At 50.6% G+C, this 19,022-nt stretch overlaps 1 protein-coding gene across 1 annotated transcript in view; it reads right to left on the bottom strand.

Annotated features, from left to right (window-relative positions):
* Positions 1 to 19,022, bottom strand: part of SPON1 (spondin 1) — a 251,437-nt gene that overhangs the window by 24,847 nt on the left and 207,568 nt on the right. The window contains 1 exon segment of the mRNA XM_038569110.1: positions 1,512 to 1,576. Coding sequence (XP_038425038.1) covers positions 1,512 to 1,576 — 65 coding nt within the window.

Raw genomic sequence — 19,022 nt, 5'->3', positions numbered from 1 at the left:
GAGGAGCAAACAGGTTTCACGGTGGGCCTTTTTCCTGATTGATGTTAATCAGGTGAAGGGGCTCAGGGCCTCTATGAATTCACATTAGTGGGCTTTGGTGGGACAGGCCTGAGACAGGCAAATGCCCACCTAGCAGGGGAGAGCCCAGGGCAGCTGGCCTTGCCACTGTTGCTTCTCTCTGGAGGGAAAGGCACTCCCAGGGCTGGGCACGTTTTCAGTGGAGATCTCCCTCAGAGGAGATCACAGTAAGCTAGAAAAGGCCTCCGTGCAGCCGGCTGGGCTGCCTGGGTCAGCTGTCCAGGTGTGAGCCTCTCTCCTCAGGTGTCCACGTAGGGCCTTAGTTCTGCCCAGATCTGGGCCTCTCCAGGGCAAGGAGCATCCTTCTAGACTCAGCCCTGTGACACCTCCTGAACGAGGCCTTCATGACCTCTCCCCAGCCCTCAGCTGGGTTGTGCCCCTTCTCTGGTCTTCTGGAATCACTTATATCCTCATCGTAACGTTTATCCCCTTGCAGTGTATGGGGCTACCATGATGCTGTTATATACATATTCTGTATATATGGCGCCACCTGAACATGTGCAAAGGGCAGCTCTGGAGTGGAAGGACTCTGGTTTTGGTCTGTAACCCCCTCACCCCCGCCCCAGCCAGGCATTCCAAAGGGTGGGGATTGGCACATAGTGGGGGGATGGACTATTAATTTGCTGAATGTTAAACAGGTGGGCACCAGGGGCCTGGCACGGCAACAGCTTCCCTGCTCCCAGCTAGCTGGTCATGGGTGAGAGCTCCTCCTCCCTCCGCTCCTGCTGCCTCATCCTGTGCTTCCCTTCCTATCATTTTGAATTTGCCTTTTCTCCCACTGAGCAGACTCAACATTGCCCGTGTTGTCACTGTCTTCAATCCCATCATTAGTGGGTGTAGACTATTCCAGAGAAGGGACAGCCAAGCCATTCTTCCTAAACCATGTCCACGTGGCTGGCAAGAACTTTGCTCCAGATCTTGCATCCTTAAAGGATGAGTGAAACTAGAGCTCACTCAAGGAAGTGCACAGGATTCAGGGCAGCCGGAGTGAGCTGTGGAGTCGGGAGAGGCAAGACATGAGCCCTAAGCAAAAGGAGGCAGGGGCTGGGGTAGGTTGGGCTCACGGTGGCCTCATAAAATGATCCTGGAGACTAAGGGAGGTCACGAGGGGATTCTCTGGAGAGGAGGACACAATCAGATTTGGATTCTTAAAAGATCACTCCAATGACGGCATCATGTGGGATCAGATGGGAGAAAGCACCGAAGAGGGCAGAGTTGAAGCGGTCCAGGTGAGAGCACGCTGGTTGGCACTAACAGTGGGAGGATGGCCAGACTGATTTGTGAGATATCAAGAGGGCAGGGTCCACAGGGCTTAGTGATGGGTTCCATTTTGGATAAGAGAGTTCAAGGTAGGTCCATGTGCGCCATCTACACAGAGGTGTCCAAGAAGCCGGTGGATGGAAGGGCATGGCTGGGGTCTGTTTGCTACTTACACATTGAGAGGCTGCCAGGCTGGCCACTGAGCTTTGGCTTTGATGACGGTGAGGACCTCATCACTCTGCAAAAAAAAAAAAAGGACCACAGATATTTAGTGAAGGGAGCCAGGCTCCCGGGAACAAGAGAGGTTTGACATGGTGACACCGTCCATCCCCACTCCCTTACCTGCTGCTGAGGCTTTACCTGCCCAGGTGTGGAGCCATCCCTCCCCAGGGTAGGGAAGCCCTAGGACCTCGCCAATCCCAGGGGAAGGGCTGCAGGGCCACCGTGACTGGTGTGTGCTGCACTCTGTTGGGCCCACTGAGCCACGCTTTGGTTTCTAGCTCAGTCCTCCGCTTCCCTACTGTAGCCAGGGCTGTGACCCGGACTCTGCTTTGGATGGCCAGGCTTCTAGATTGTGCCCAGCCTGGAGGGCAGGTCATGCATTCCGTGTTCAGGCATTGGCTATGTGAGGAGCTGCCTCACCGGCTGTTGAGACCCACGCACCTGGTCAGACTCCCCTGGACCAGGAGGTCAGAACAAAGTCTGTGGCCAACACCCCTTGTGCCACTCATATTATTCTGCTCTATTCTGCTTTGGACAGTGTGTAGCATGGGCACTTAAAATAGTTATTTGAGGAAGAATGTGATAACATTTTGAAGGAAAGCATTAAGTTAGTCATCAGGGGGCAAAAATCAGAACTTTGTTGATTTTGCTTAACTTTGCAGTTTGGTTTTTATTTTCAATTATACGTTGGGTCAGAGAAGGAGCATAATCTTTTCAAGGCCTAAGACTTCCACAGGCCCAAATTTGGCTTCCCTGGAGTGGATTCAGCTCGTCCTGGATCTCCCCTCTCCCTGGCTGGGCCCAGTGGTACTCAGATACCACTATCCACAGTGCCCAGAAAAGCCTAGAATATCACTGACGGAGGAAGGGAGAACTTTGGTGCCGACGAACAGGCCCCTGAGTTCAGGGGGGCAGAGACTTGCTTGGCTGGCTTACTCACAGCTCCGCCCTCATCTTTACAGCCAGGGCTGGCCTAAGTGCCTAGAACATACTGAGGGGGAACTGGTGAACTTCTTAATTGGTGGGTACCATGCCCAGAAGACCTCACAGCCCTAAGGAAACTGGAAGGAGGTCAGAGGTGTCCCCGGGCTCAGGCCCAAGGATTATAAAAAGCCTTCTGGAGCACCTCGCCTGCATCCCATTGGGTGGTGGGGCGTCAGGAGGACAGGAGCTCAGCTGGATCCAGCTCAGCCTGGGCACCCACAGATGGTCTTGGGGACAAGCTGGCAGAGACAATGGCCTCTTGAGCTCAGGCTTCCCTGATTATTCCCTCTTCCGGTCAGAGGGAAGAATCTTTGGATGCAAGGACACCCCCACATTCACATGGCTGCAAGGAGCTCATTCCGAAGTCCCAACTGGGTGCTTTCCATGTCTCATGGGAGACTTGCTTAGTCGTTGGGAATGTATCCCTCACTCATTTCTCCTAAGTATCTGGTGAGTGGCTGCGAGAGGTTGTCTAGCGTGAAGTCTCACGTGAGACCCAACGCATCTCCGAATGCCAGCGCTGGACCTCCCGTGACCTGGTTCCCTGCATCATCTCCGAGGTCGGTGTCCCTGGCTGAGCGCCGCCCCTGGCCCTGGAGGTTGAAAGCACATCCACCTCATGCCTCCACTGCATCTCCCGCCCCTCCCAGGTCGGGCTCCAAGATCCACCGCGCTCACTGTCTGCAAGTCCTGAGCCCTTCCACGGCCTGCACGCCTTCTTGCTCCCCGCAGTGCACCCTCCACGTTGCTGCAAGTCCGACCACCCCCATCCCCTCCCTTAGCCCACAACTTCCACGATACTTTCTTAACGCCCGAGTCTTCCTACATGGCCTTCGTCATCTAGCCCTGCTGTACTTCTTCCCCTTTGCTTTTACATATACAGAATATTGCATAAGCAGAACTGTACATGCTTACCGTAGACAAATTTAGCATCCCAGAAGCACACAATGTGAATGCTGAGCGCATTCCACCCTAGCATCTTCCCTGCCTCCCGCCTCCTTCTCCAGAATGTTATAGTTTAGTGTGTACTGTTCCAGACCTTTTACTATGCATATGCAACTACGTGTGTGTGTGTGTGTGTGTGTGTGTGTGTGTGTACATTAGACAGAGCTCAAAAACTGCATCATACCGAATATCTTATTCTGCACCATGATTTAAAATTTTTCCCTTAATATATCATCGGGAACTTTCCACGTCAGTGGACACTACATCATTGCAATCCTTTTGTTGCATTTTAGTGTTGGAGATCTTCAAATTATGGTAAACCAAGTCAAGACGTATAAAAGAGAAACCCGAGATATGAGATCCAAGTAACGAGATAGTGTCTGATGACAATCCCTTTGCCGTTGAAGAACAACTTTACTAAGAAGTGAAATCCATGTGGGTGGAGTTAAGACGGCCACCAAGCTAGCTGGCCCTACAGATTTACCTTGCATGATAATTAAAACTTGGCTTTCAGGTCCCAGCTAATGACATATTGATTTCACTTTTGCAGTATATAACTCAACAAAAAATTGTTTGGGCCTTCCATTGCTGTTTACTTACGGTGATGAAATTCCACCTGTAATTTTTATTTTCTTATCTTTAATTTTTTTCCACCTGTAATTTTTAGAGCTACGGAGGCTCCAGGGATGGTGGATCCTCGTGTGCGGGCATTAGAACAGCTTCTTGCTGTAAATTGTTTCATCTCATGGTTGCATGCCATCTGCATCTACTTGTTTATGATCATTTGTGTTATTCAATCAAATGAGAATGTAGGAGCATGACGGAAAGATTACTTAAAAAGCTAATAATTTTTGAAGCATTGAAATTCTTTGGTAGAACCTAAATTCTGCAGGATTGGAGAATGTCTGGCTTGCTTGTTCATGGCCATCTCCAGTGCTATGGATACTCAGCAAATTGTTGGAAAAGCAAAGCCTTTGATGTATATGTCGGATTCCATAGCACGGATAGTCTGTAATTCACTTAACCAGCATTTTTGGTGGACATTTGTTTCCATACATGATGCTATGATGAACACTTGCATATACATTTGTTTACCAACCCAAGGTTTCCTGTGTTATAGATTGCCAGGAATGCTGAAAAGATGAAGCAAATTTGTAATTTTGGTAGGACCTACCAAATTGTGCTCCAAAAATCTGTGCCCATTTTCACCCCCCACAAGAATGTGCCCATGTTGCCACAATTTTGGGCACACTGAATACTATCAAACTTTTTAGTATTTACTGAACCAGCCGGCAGGAGAGTAGTGTGTTTGAGAGCACAGGCTCTAGAATCACACCTGAGTTCCAATCTGGACTGTACCATTAGCTAGCGCTGTGTCCTCTGGGAAGTCTCTTGACCTCTCTTAGCTTTCTCATCTGTGAAGTGGGATTTAAAAAGAATCTCTACGGGGGCACCTGGGTGGCATATGCATCCGACTCTTGGTTCTGGCTCAGGTTGTGATCTCGGGGTTGTGAGATCGAGCCCTGTGTTGGGCTCTGCGTTCAGGGGGAGTCTGCTGAGATTCTTTCTCTCCCTCTGCTCCTGCCCCCCTCTCTAAAATAAATAAATCTTAAAAAAAAAAAAAAAAAGAGTCTCTACCACGTGGGGTTGTTGGGGGATAAAATGACATAGTTCACATACTGTGCTAATACAGTGCCCGAATAAGCACATATTAGCTACTCGTCTTACTCTCATTTACATTCAGGCCAAGATGGTATTAGAATCAATTTGCACTGCTTGAGCACAGATTGTGAAGCACACAGTTGCATCTACAAACCCACAAAGCCTCGGGAGAACACTCCCTGACTTAACGCCAAGCGCTGAGGCTCAGGGAGCATATGATGGGAGGTTTATGGAGCTGGGTTGAGTCTTGGATGGGGCCGCTGGGGGGGCAGGGCATCTTCCATTCTGGAGAATGAAGGACTTAAAGTCAGAGTAAGCAATCCAAACTTTAGACCTAAATGAAAAGCTGTTTTAACAAGTCTCTAAGGCACAGAAAGGATCTTCCAAGAATCCTTAGAGCCCTTATACATCTCCCATAGGACTCTTTCAAACCAAGTATTTCAGGGTATTCACAGTTCATGCCTCTTCTCGATGACATTAGCACTTTTCCAAAATATGCCAATTAAAATAAAAAGCCCCAAAGAAGCCACAGGTCACTCATGTCCATCTTCATGGAGATGAGTTTTTCATTTTGCTTTTGGTAAATATACTGTGAAGATGCAGCTGTACGCAGACTTCATAGCTACTGACACCAAATGGGAAGCACACAGCCCCCAAGAGGCCGCAGGCTGGAGGAAGGAGGGCCACGTGGGGTGAATACAGGCCTGGGATGGGTTGGAGGCGGAAATCACATCGGTATTAGGAGATGCCAAGGCTGAGCAGAGCAGAGAGTAAGAATGTGGGTCCGCGGGGATTGGGTGGGGGCTGGTGTTAGAATCAACTTCACCCAACACTGACCCTCCCAGGCTCTCCAGAGCCAGCACTCAACACAGGGGGGGCTCTGGGCATCTCAGCCCTGCCCACAGTGAAGGGCCAGAGTGTGTCACCGCCTCCCGGCCTTGTTCCTCACCTCCTCTCTGGTCTCGGTGCCTGGGTCTACCCGAACCTTCACCTCCCGGTCCTGAACCACAACCTCTTTCCTCATCCTAAGGCCCCCTTTGTCTGCGGGCAGCACGGAGCATGTCTACCCTAGACCTACAATCTGGGGGTCAGCCTGGACAACCTGCCTCCTCCCTGCAGGAAGAGAAGTGGGGTGCAATCCATAGTCAGAGGGGAAAGCGATCAAAGCAAGTAGAAACAACAATAATAACAACAATGCTCGTTTTTCAGCAAGAGCATGGCTGCCCCTGGTCCACAGTTTTCTCCTAAGACCCTTGCCTTGAGGCACAGGGTCACCCAGACCCCTCCGTGAGGGCTGTGCCTGGCATCTCATGTAAAGACTCTGGCGAACGGTGCTTGGCTCCATTATTTGCTTGTCTCCTTTCCCAGAATTCCCACTTACCACCCATAAAAAATATCAACCGTGATGGCTTCCATGTCTAAAGGGAACTCTTTCATCCCTTGGTGGGTGTCCTGGTGATGAGCAGTAGGAAATGAGCCATTTTATGAGGTGATAATGGAGCTATAAGCATCTTTAAAATCAATTGTGCCCAACGTCATAGTTTCCCATGGTTTCGACAGGCTCTGGGTTTATTGGGTCATAAATAAAAACAGATGGTTCATATTGATGGTGCGCTATGGCTTGCCCGTGGTCTCATGTGGTCTACGCTGCAGAACTCTGAGGCAGGCAGGCAAATGGTTCCCATTTTTCAGATGAAGTCACTGAGATGCCTCCCTCCTCGATGCTGCTATGGTCAAGATCACGAGTGACCTCACCACTGCCAAGCGGTATGGTGCCCAGCTCCTAGCTTCCGTGACTCCTCAGCAGCGTTCGACACAGTTGGTCACTCCCTCTGCCTTGAAGCACTTTCTACCTGGCTCTGGCACCTGCTGCCTCTCCATCTCTCCTCACCCCACTGACCACTAGCCTTGGGGATGCTTCTCCATCCAGCCGGGTTCAAGCCCTTGATCCTCTTCCACGTTGCCGTCATTTCAGCTTGTCTCAGGCCTTAAAATACCGCTCTATATACAGCGATGGCGACTGAAGTTCAATCTTCTGCCTTCTATATCAACTGTTTAACCTCTTCATCTGGACACGAGTTGGTGTCTCAACCTCAACATGTCTGAAACCAAACTCTCTCCTAGCCTGGCCGCCCCCGTTCTCAGCCCACTCAGTAGCAGGGCTATCCTTCTACTTCCCGCCATCCCATCAACTCCACTTCTAAAATGTATTTGTGAGCTCACCACTGTCCATCACCCCTAGCTTGAGAGCATGCTCTCTCTTCTCTCCCCCCCCCCCCAAAAAAAGCAAACCCTTGCTGGCTCCTCAACCCAGCATGCCCCCATCACTATCTGATTATGTTTTCCTCATCACATTGGATCACTGTCCAATATACTGTGGATTTTGCTTGCTTATTGATTGATTGATTGAGAGAGAGAGAGAGAGAAAAAGAGTGTGAGCAGTGGGAGGGGGAGATGGAGAGAGAGAATCCTAAGCAAGCTCCACGTTCAGTGTGGAGTCCCATGCGGGGCTCAGTCTCATGACCCAGAGATCATGACCTGAGCCAAAAGGAAGGGTCAGACAGTTGACCAACGGAGCCACCCTGGTGCCCCTGCTTATTTACTTTTTACGGTCTGTCTCTCCCCACTAGACAGGGGCCCCCTGTGGGCAAGGGCTTTCGTCTGTTTTGCTCCGTGCGGAACTATCAGTATTTAGGACGTGCTTGGAGCCTGCCCAAGCAATATCTGTAGAATGACCGAGAGGCTGGAACAGGAAGGGCCGGCGTCCCCCCAGGCCTCGGTCAGCCCGGGTCAAGCGAGCCTCAGAGATCTCAGCCCTGAGCTGGCGGGCGCTGGCGGGCGGTGCGGGGTGCCAGGCACCCAGCTCTGCTGGAACTGCCTGAGCTGGAGGGAGAGGGAAGGGCCAGGACGCAGGGGCCGCTCTAGGAACCCTGGCCTGCGCCCGGGAGTTCTGGGTCGGCCTCGGGGGGACCCCCAGGGACACGGGCCGGCGGCCGTAAGGGCCACAGGACGCCTCATCCCCGGGAAGCATCGCAGGCCCCGCCTGACCAGCTATTTCAAAGCCAGAGAAGGTCTCTGAAGCCCATTAACAGACCCGCCAGAAGATGCTGTGGTTGCACAGAAGCATTTCAAATTCCATTTCTTTTTAGTTCTTGTCAAACATAGCCTGCAATTCCGATGGGGAAATTGCATCATGCCCGGAGATGACAATTTTCCCGCGAGACGGTTCTGTGCCAGTGCGTGGCATTCCCGGAGCGGGAGACCAGAGCCCGGCAGAGCCCGGCCGCGCCACCGCTCCTCGGCCCGCGGGTGACCTGGCGGGTGACCTGGCGGGTGAGGACGCGCGTCACCCGCGACCCGAGAGCCCGGCCTCCCTTCCGTGTGCTTCCAGCGGCCGCAGGCATCGACTTAGCTTGTCCTTTGGTGACCGGAGTGTCAATCCTGGCTTTCACCTCCTTTTCCGGACTTTTTCATTTTGTCCTTTGTGATGCTCCTGCGAGTCGGCCCCGGGAGGGAGGGAGCTGGGGGCCAGGGGGGCGGCCTGTCTCTCCAGCCCACCCGGCCCTCTCGACCTGCTGCCCAGGCCCCCTGCCCCCCTGCCCCCCTGCCCCCCTGCCCCCCTGTCTCCAGCGATCGGGAAAACTAAGTAGCAAGGGGGCCGGGCCGGGCGAGCTCCCGACCACACGCGGGGCAGGACCTGCCAGGGAGGCCCCGCGTGGGGCTGGAGACCGGACCTGAAGGGCAGCGCCCCGCCCGTCCTGGGGGAGCCCCGCAGAGCTCTTCAAGGCACAGCACTGGGCGCCCCTCGGGCCCTGCCTGTCTCCCCCACCCCCCCTTCCTCTGAGGACAGCTCCTGGCCGGGTCTGGTCCCAGAGGCGGGCGGTAGAGCAGGGGTGGGGACGGTGTCTTCCCTGCACCCGGCACCAGCTTGGTTTGCAGGCGTGTGCAGGGGACGCCCGAGGGACGGCCAGCGGGTGAGTCCATCAGGTGACTGATCAGTGACAAGCTAGAGGAAGCCTGTGGCCCGCGTGGCCCTCCCCGGGGTCTGAGGGCCCTTGTGAGCGCCGTGGGACCAGGATGCCACCGCAGGGTCTGCAATCAGGACAGTGTGACCCGACGCACGTGCCCAGAGGGCCCCGCTGCCTGCTGCCGCGGGAGGGTAACCGCTAGTGGGGCGGGGGGGGGGCACTGGAGCAGGGGAGAGCGATGGGATCTCGGGAGACAGCGGCTGCAGGGCATTATTTTAGAGGGAGACGCCAAAGGACCTGCTGACGGATGGGGGTGTGAAACAGAGGGGTCAAGGATGACTCCAAGGGGGGGTGTCTTGGCGGCGGCTGGATAGATGAGGCTGGAGTTCAAGGGACACGTCCAAGCTGGAGATAGAAATTTGAAAGCCCTCGGTGTATAGGTAGCATAGTCACAGGACAGAGAACCTGGGGACTGGGAGGACAGAGGTGGCGGGGACAGCAGAGAGCCTAACGCAGGACAGCTAGAGAGGCGGGAGGCACTAGGATGTGCCCCAGGGCACATCTGCGAAGCCCTTGTGCTGCCCCCGCCCCGTGCCCCTACTACATTCCTGGTCCCCTGCTGCCCCTGCCATCCCCGCTGTCCCCTGCTGTCCCCACTGTCCCCTGCCGACCCCCGTCCTCCTGCCGTCCCCACTGTCCCCTCCCCTGCCCCCCTGCTGCCCCACCGCTACTCTCCCCTACTTGCTCGCTGCTGCCACCGCTGCCCCGCCCGTCATTTGCTGAAAATGCAAAACCGAGGCAGGGTTGGGAAAGCTGGGCGGTGAGGTGGGCGGAGGCCCGGAGCAGGGCAGGAGCAGCAGGGCCACGTGGTCACTCTTTAAAAGGTGAGTGACACTCAGGCACGTGTGATGTGGAAGGTATAACCTCCTCCAGAAAGAGAGGCTGCTGCTGCGGGGCGAGGGGGCGCACTTCCCGGAGTGGGGTCCTGATCCCGATCCGGTGGAGGCGCGGCCCCACCCGAGCTGCAGGAGGGAAGAGCAAGGGCTGGTGCAGTGGCAGCCGCTGGTGAGCCGAGGCTACGGGCGTGGGGGGCAGAGGATGGGGGACAGCAGCTGGGGGAGCAGCGGCTGGGGGGACAGAGGATGGGGGACAGCAGCTGGGGGGGACAGTGGCTGGGGGGGACAGCAGCTGGGGGAGCAGCGGCTGGGGGGACAGAGGATGGGGGACAGCAGCTCAGGGGGGACAGCGGCTGGGGGAAGTAGCGGCTGGGGGGAACAGAGGATGGGGGACAGTGGATGGGCGAGCAGAGGCTGGGGGGGACAGTGGCTGGGGAGAGCAGCGGCTGGGGGGCAGCGGATCTGGGGTGGGCCAGCAGCTCGGGGGGGGGGCAATGGCTGGGGGTGGCAGTGGATGGGGAGGCAGAGGCTCAGGGAGGGCAGATGATGGGGGAGCAGCAGATCCGGGAGGGGGGCCAGGGCTGGCGGGGGCAGCGGATGGGGGGGCCTGCACCGCAGTGGCTGCAGACAGAGCCCCAAACAAGCTGGAAGCCAAGCCTGCCTTCCCCAGCGGGAGGCCCACCTGCACGACCGCAGCTACCCCGTGCCAGGCTCCCATGGGCGCTCTGGGGACTGCAAAGGTGTGGGCTTGCAGAAGTGGGGAGGTGGGGAGGTGAGGGCGCTGGGCAGGCCCCCCATCCCCCCCAAACTGCTCGGGTGTTCTGACATTCATGCCAGTGCATGTGAGCAGGGACAGGTAGGTACTCTGTCCCAGGAGAATGACCTCACCTATTAAAATAAGGTCTTTAAAATAAAAAAGAAACCCAACATAACCATATTATAGGATGTTAGAAAAAGAGAGGGTGTGTGTGAGAGATGCAAAAAAGAAATATCCATTATTCCACCATCCCTACCAGCAGCTACTATCAATTCATCGTTACATTTGTATGTTTTCATCACAGAGTTGAAATCTGAGCTGCCACACACACACACACACACACACACACATTTTCTTTACCCTTACCATTTCTTTGCACAATAGTAGCTAGATTATTATACAAATAGATGATTACACAAATTGTCTGTATCCTGCTTTCTAATTTACTATATTTCAGAGATGATCTTATTTGTGATATAGCTGCTTTAATGATGACTTCAAAGACCACAGAGCAGGGGTGTCTAGGTAGCATTGTCAGTTAAGGGACTGACTCTTGGTTTCTTTTTTTAAAAATATTTAATTTATTTATTCATGAGAGAAACACACACAGAGAGAGGAAGAGACAGGCAGAGGGAGAAGCAGGCTCCATGCAGGGAGCCCGACATGGGACTCGATCCCGGGTCTCCAGGATCACGCCCTGGGCTGAAGGCAGGCGCTAAACTGCTGAGCCACCCAGGGATCCCCTGACTCTTGGTTTCAGTTCAGGTTGAGATCTCAGGGCCGTGAGATCAAGCCTGGCATTGGCCCCATGCTCAGCGCAGAGTCTGCTTAAGACTCTCTTCCTCTCCCTCTCCCCCCTGCCCACACGTGTTTCTCTCTCCCTAAAATAAACAAGACAAAACAAAATAAAATACTATAGAGCAAAGTAAAAAAAAGATACAAAAGCATACATGTGTGTGTTTTTACACTGCTCCATGGTCTTTGGGTTCATCATTAAAAGAGCTATGTCACTAATGAGATGATCTCTAAAATTTAGAGGACTTCTAAAATAGAGAGCAAGGTAGAAGCTTCGGGTACCACCCTGTCAGCTTGTTTTGTTGGGTCCTTAAATATCATAACATTTCACTTCGTCTCCCTTCATCCACTGATTTCCAGAAAAAGCTTTCAGATTATTAAGTAATGAAGCTGCAAATGACCTGGTCGGTGGAGAAATAGGTGTGCCTTAAGGTGCGTGCTCAGCCCCGTTAGCATCAAATAAGGTTCCAGAAAGGCTGCTTTCTTAAATAGTGCTATTTAAATGCAAAGGAACAGCTTCAATAAGCTGTAAAACCTTAACCCTTCTCATTCCTGAGAACCTCTGGGCGGCCCGTCCCATGTCATCACAGAGGTTCAGGGACACTGGGGAGGTAACAGGCGAGGCTGTGCCTTGCGGCTGACACTAGAGGGGTGTCCCTACCTCGGGGATGTAAGAGCTGGCCTCTGCCAGGCTTCCCATGGTAAGGGCAGTTTCCCTGCCTGTGAAGACCAGCTCCTGGCCCCCGGACAGGAGTTAAAGAGCAGCGTGGTTCACGTCTTGGCTCAGCCACTTACATACTTACGTACATTGGGGGAAATCGCTTGTCCTCTCTGAGCAGATTCCACATGCATAAAACACGGATTTAGTGAGCTCCTTTTATGGGTCAGAGACTATGTTGGGCACAGGGCATAGGGCAGTGGACAGGTGACACAGTCCCAGCTCTTGTGGGCAAAGTAGATGAATAATAATACCCGAGGATTGAGGGAGATGGGGTAAGGGAAGGGCCAGGAGGATGGCCAGGACGATAGCTGAGATTACCTAGTTACACCCCCACGTCTCCACCTCCCTTCCTTCTGTGTAACTGTCCACTTGTAGCCACTTATCTCTGTCCCCTCAAGCAACTCTTCCTCTGAAAGGCCTAATTCTTTTTGAGTAGAAACTTATATATTTAAGGTGTACGACACCCTGTTTTGACATATATATACAGGCCGACCCTGGAGATGCCGTGGGTTCAGTCCCAGACCACTGCAATAAAGCCAATATCACAATAAGGGGGGGTCAGATGAAGTTTTTGCTTTCCCAGTGCATATAAAAGTTATGTTTACACCACACTGAAGTCTGGTAAGGGTGCAATGGAATTATGTCCAAAAAAAAACCCAACAATGTGCAAAATCAAAACATAATTTATTGCCCCAAAATGCTAACCATCCTCTGAGCTTCCCGAGAGTCACAATCACTGATCACCCTAACAGACATAATTGTAGTGAAAACGTTTGGAGAGAATGACCAAAAAGTTACCAAAAAGAGACTGACCCAAAAGTGACACAGAGACACAAGGTGAGCAATTGCCACTGGAAAAGTGATGCTGAAAGAGTTGCTCAATGCAGGGCTGCCCCAAACCTTCAATTTGTTAAAAAAAAAAACAAAAAAACAGTTTCTGGGAAGCACAGTAAAGTGAAGTGCAATAAAACGAGGCATGCCTGCACATAGTAACATGGCTACTGCTCTCAAGCTCATTCACTTATTCATCTCTTCACCTTTTTTTGTGTGTGGTAAAAGCACTAGAAATCTACTCTCTTAGCAAATTTCTGGTATAAAATACAATATTTTATCTTATTTATTGTTATTTTTTAAGGATTTATTTATTTGAGAGGGAGAGAGAGGGAGCACCAGTGTGTGTGTGGAGGGGCAGAGAGAGAGAGGGATAATCTCAAGCAGAGTCCCCTCGGAGCATGAGGTTGGATGTGGGGCTCCATCTCCCAACCCTGAGATCACGACCTGAGCCAAAATCCAGGGTCAGATGCTTACCTGACTGAGCTACCCAGGTGCCCCCCGATACAGTATTTTAAACATAGTCATGGTGCTGGACGTTAGATCTCTAGACCTCGTCATCCTACATCACTGTAACTTTGGACCCTTTGTCCAACATCTTCCATTCCATCTCTGATGCCCCCAGATTGTCTTTTTCCATCATCTCAACCATGTGGCATTATTATTATTTGCATGATTATTTGTTCACTTGCGTGTCTTTCCCACCAGAGGTATCCAGCAAAGCACCCATCTCATAGTAGGTGCTTAGTCAAATATACTGAATGTCCAGTAAATGAAAGCTTTTATTCTCCCCAATTTTTCTCTTTATTTGAAGATCACATCACCTAGCAGTGCCAGGCAATTTCAGCAGCCAGGATGTGTTCGTGTTCATCCCACTGCCGCTCTGTACAACTTTACTGTGGACCGTGATGCTCTGCCTAGATCCCTCTTCAGCTGCTGGGAAAGCTGCAGAAATGCGGCTCTCAGTTGTCAGTTCTTTTGGGGGGAGTGCATTGGCTGGATAAAACCGCCTCGTGTGATGTTGGCAGAGGCCTTCTTTGGGTTTGCAACATAGCTCAGCCTCTCCCTCTGCTCATCCCTGCCTGCAGCAGCCCTCCCTACCCCCTCGACCCCCTTGCCACCCCAGGTGTGGTTCCCAGGAGCTTTCCCTAACTTCATGCATGCCAATCTGGACTCTTCCCACTGCCCAGAGAATCCAGCTGCTACAGTTAGTGAAAAAACAAAACAAAACAAAACAAAAACCAGAGTTGGCACATCAATGACATTCTCGCCGGGTTAAGATCAAATGATGCGTGAGCTGTCAGTGGTCGGAGAGGTTAGTTAGGCCAAGGGACAGGCATAGCCAACTCTGAAGGACCCTGTCAGGGCAGCCAGCATCAAATCTGGATTGTGAGCCGTCAATTTCAACAAAACAGCATCACCCACCATGTTCGAGCAATGTTCCTAATTAGCATTTTAAAAGGTTTGTAGTTTGTGTTCGTATTATTATCCTTATTTTGCTTTTATGGTCATATGAGAGCTATAAGCATAAAGAGTTAATATCCAGTTATCTTTGCATACATTTAAATAATATGATAATGAAAATAATTATAACTCAACCCTGGGGGTTTGTGAGCTTACACATGCCCTTTAAAAAAGGTCCGTACATTACTTGGGTTTGGGAATGATCTAATTTTGCAAGAGCTTGGTACGAAGAGCTTGGGTTTTAGAGGCTCTGTGGCTTAACCATGCAACCTTAGACGCGTTATTTAATTCTTTGAGCCTTGATTTTCTCGTTCTGTAGAGCGGTCTAATGATAATGACCTTCCAGGCTTGCTGCAAGATATAAATGAGCTACAAAGGAATGCAGAATGCTCGCACAGTTCCTGACACACAGTAAGTGCTCAGTAAATGGCAGCAGGCAGGAGAGGCTTAACCAGGAGAGAATGTACCTTTCTCCCCGCCTGGAGAAGCCCTGCTGTCTGCAACCATCCTTGAAAGATAGCAGGAGGATGGAGTTTTATTTTTATTTTTAATATTTTTATTTTTTAAAGATGTTACTTATTTATTCATGAGAGACACACACAGAGAGAGAGAGGCAGAGACACAGGCAGAGGGAGAAGCAGGCTCCCTGCAGGGGAACCCGATGTGGGACTCGATCGCAGGAACCCAGGATCACGACCTGAGCTAGAGGCAGACGCTCAGCCACTGAGCCACCCCGGCGTCCATGGAGGATGGCGTTTTAGGTAAGTTACTTCTGACAGGGGGTCAGAGTTCAATTTGCTTCAGAGTACAAGCAAGCAAGCAAGCAAGCAGACATGAAAGTCCCAAGGCACTCAAAAGTGAAAGGTTAAAAATAGAAAACTCAAAAGAGCGATGACCTAAATTTAAATTCAGGGAATTTTACGCTCAAGGATCATTCAGTAAATATCCCCAAGGTAGGCTGACCAGTGCCCCCACCCCAGATGTCCATGTTCTAATCCCTGGAACCTGCGAATGTTACCTTATGACCAGAAGGACTTGGCAGATGTTATTTTAAGGATCCCGAGATAGGGAGACTACCCTGGATTATTCAGGAGGCTTGCAATATAAGTGTCCTTGTAAGAAGGAGGCGCAGGTTTGACTATAGAAGATGAAGGCAGCGTGAGGATGGAAGCAGAGGTTGGAGTGATGAGGCCACAAGCTATGGAATGCTGGCAGCCTCTGACATTCTGGAAGAGGCAAAAAGCCTTCTGGAGCCTCCTGAAGGAACCAGCCTGGCTCCCATCTTGATGTTAGCCCTGTAAGACCCATTTTGGAGTTCTGATCTCTACATGTAAAGGGAATATATTTATCCTGTCTTAAAATACTTAATCTGTGCTAATTTGTTGGAACAGTATTAGGAACTCATACTCTTCCTATAGACCCTACTTGCCCTTTTTTTTTTTTTTTTAAGATTTTATTTATTCACGAGACACAGAGACAGCAGCAGAGACACAGGCAGAGGGAGAAGCAGGCTTCCTGCAGGGAGCCTGATGCAGGACTGGATCCTGGGACCCCAGGATCACGACCTGAACTGAAACGCAGACGCTCAGTGGGTCTAGTGAAGATGTGGTAATTAAGACCAGTTATTAGAAGGGAGGAAAGGAAGGAATAGCACCGAGTCCCAAGAGCTGATCTGAGTCCTGTCCCTCCAGCTGTGTGGCCTCAGCTTCTTGGAGCCTCCTTGTCTCCATCTCTACAAGGACACTCGAGTTAACCCATAGGCCCCTTGTGAGGATTACATGCTAGTACACTTTTTGTACCATAAAACTATGTGAACTCTTTTCATTATCATTATAATTACCTTTTTTTAAAAAAAATTTCAAGTTGAAGATTGTAATCGAGATGCTACCTCTGAGAAGATGCCTAATGGTACATAAAATGTCCGTCTGAGGCGACTCCATGGACATGTGACCTAGGCATGACTATTCCATGTTTTGGAGCATAAAGCTGAAAAATTTCAGTTCTTGGACCTGTGTGTAGTTCCCACTGAATTGCGCTAAATTTCACCCAAGGCCTCCCAGCAATTCCTTATTTTTCCATCCCAGGCGGAGAGCCTATTGTCACTTGGACTTCTCTTTGATGAGATGTTGGTTTTCTAAAAAAGAGAATATCAATAATCCAATCACCTCTAACTACTGGGTACTTTTCCTGGACTTGAAGCTTCCTGAAATAAAAATCATGGGGAGAATCTGTGCTTGAAGAGATCACAATAAAAATGACTGTGATTTTTCAAACTCAAGACTGTTCACATGTCTCTGGTCTGTCTTCGTTGGTACAATCTTTCAAAGCAAAAGGAAGAAAATAAAGACCTTCAAAGTTTGAGGTTGGATCCTATCAACAATATTTTCCCCCAATTTGTAATTCAATTGAGCATTTCCCTACTTAGGTAGTAAGGAAAGAATTGCTGTTTTGATTGAAACTATGTGTAGTTTGGGTTTTTTTTTTTTTTTTAGAAAACATTTTTATGATGGATTTTTTTTCTTATTACAAAAATATGCTCATTGTGGAACATTCAGAAAATTGAGATAGGCAAAAAAGAATAATATGGAGTCAACTTGTAATCCCACCACCCACAGCTCGCCACTGTTACTGCTTCCATTTTATTTTATTTATTTTTTAAAACTGTTTCCATTTTAAACTGAAAAAGCATACTTCCATGCCTGAGTGTGACACACGTGGAATCACCAAAGCAGCTAATTCCAAGGATAATAGGAGCCTGGATTCTCTATTCCTCTACATGGTCAGGCCCCGCTGTGAGGGAGGGGAGTTGGCTCAGGAAGTCTGAGAAATCACAGGCAACACCTTGCGCCCTCACGTGAGTGCCTGGGCCTTCTAACTGCCTCCTGCCTCCAGGGCTCCTCTCCTGCTCCCACTCCAGTCCCTCGTGGGGACCTTTCTAGAGCATACATTGGACCGGCCCACTCCGCTTCTTGAACTCCTTCCTTTGGCTTTAGGGATAATGTCCGAATTTTTTAGCATGGAACCCAAAGCTCATGCTTCGGGCCTGCCTGCCCCTCCAGCTTCGTATCTCCTTCCCCCACCTCCCCTCCTCCCATAATCCCCGTCACCACCACCTTCACCTTCATCACCAACCCGGCCACCAAGTATTGGCTGTGGTCTCCGTGTGAGGTTCCACCTCAGCTCATCTGCACGCCAACAGTCCTCTAAGGTGGGGTTTATGGATGAGGCTTGAAGAAACCCAAAGATTCAGTCCCCTGCATGTGGCTAATAGGCAAAGGGGCCAGAACCTGAGCTTGGTGTCCTCCGATGGCAAAGCATCAGCATTAGGATACCCACGTCCCTACTGAACTACCTGAAGTTTCTTGAACCAGAAATGCTTTTTACAAGCTACTGTTCCTTTGCATAAGCCATGATCTCCCGAGGGTGCCTCTTCGCTCTTTCTCACCCACCTATTGCCTCCTTATCTTTCAGGATGCTGCTTAAGTCTTTGGTTTGGCGTAGCTGCCCCTCCTCTGTGCAGCCAAGGTACCTCAAATTTTTTTTAAAGATTTTATTTATTTATTCATGACAGACACAGAGAGAGGCAGAGACACAGGCAGAGGGAGAAGCAGGCTCCCTGTGGGGAGCCCTGATGTGGGACTCGATCCCAGGACCCTAGCATGACGGCTTGAGTTGGAGGCAGACGCTCAACCACTGAGCCACCCAGGTGCCCCCAAGGTACCCCAATGTTGACCTTGGTCATGGGATCCACCTTACTGAACTGTAGTTACCCTTTTACAGGCATGTATCCCCCCCACCCAGGTGTGAGTGCCTCAGTGTGGGGGGTTGTGTCTCATTCACCTCTCTCTCCCTCTTTCCCACTGGCTAGCACAGGATTTGGGAGATAATAAAGACAAGTTTGTTTAATAAATGAATGAATGGGCAGCAGCTCTTATAGACTTCAAATAGGTTTCAACTGATCAAAACTTGATTTGCTTATAATGTTCGTGCCAGAAGTAGCTCAGAGAAATAAGGAAAATGAAACCCAGAATTCTTCGCCACCACATCCCTTGCCAGGCTGGAGCCAGATGAAAGAGCCCATCATTTGTAACTAACTGCTGATCCTCCGCGAGGCGGAGGGAGCTGGACTCCCTGACCTTTCCTTGCTGTGTTTAAGTCTCGACACTTGGTCATTTTGTCATCAGGATAAGGTCCAGTGGCAGGTGAAGGGTAAGAGAATATGCCACCCCCAAATATGCCTCTTTGGCACGAAGATTATTTTGAGAAACTGCAGACACAGAAGAAGCACTGAAAATAGAATAAAAGTTACCCTTTTGCAAGGGAAAATTACATTTAGAGAGGGGACCTGTGCCAGCAAGAGAGCTATTACTAGAGATCGTATTTTCATCTAAGAGACATATCTGCATTGCAGGGCAAATTTTGTTTATCATATATTTCCT

Source organism: Canis lupus, chromosome 21 (genome assembly GCF_011100685.1).
Source record: "Canis lupus familiaris isolate Mischka breed German Shepherd chromosome 21, alternate assembly UU_Cfam_GSD_1.0, whole genome shotgun sequence".
Taxonomy (NCBI): Eukaryota; Metazoa; Chordata; class Mammalia; order Carnivora; family Canidae; genus Canis; species Canis lupus.
The sequence above is the reverse complement of the archived record's forward strand: the minus strand, read 5'-3'. Positions and strand labels throughout refer to the sequence as shown.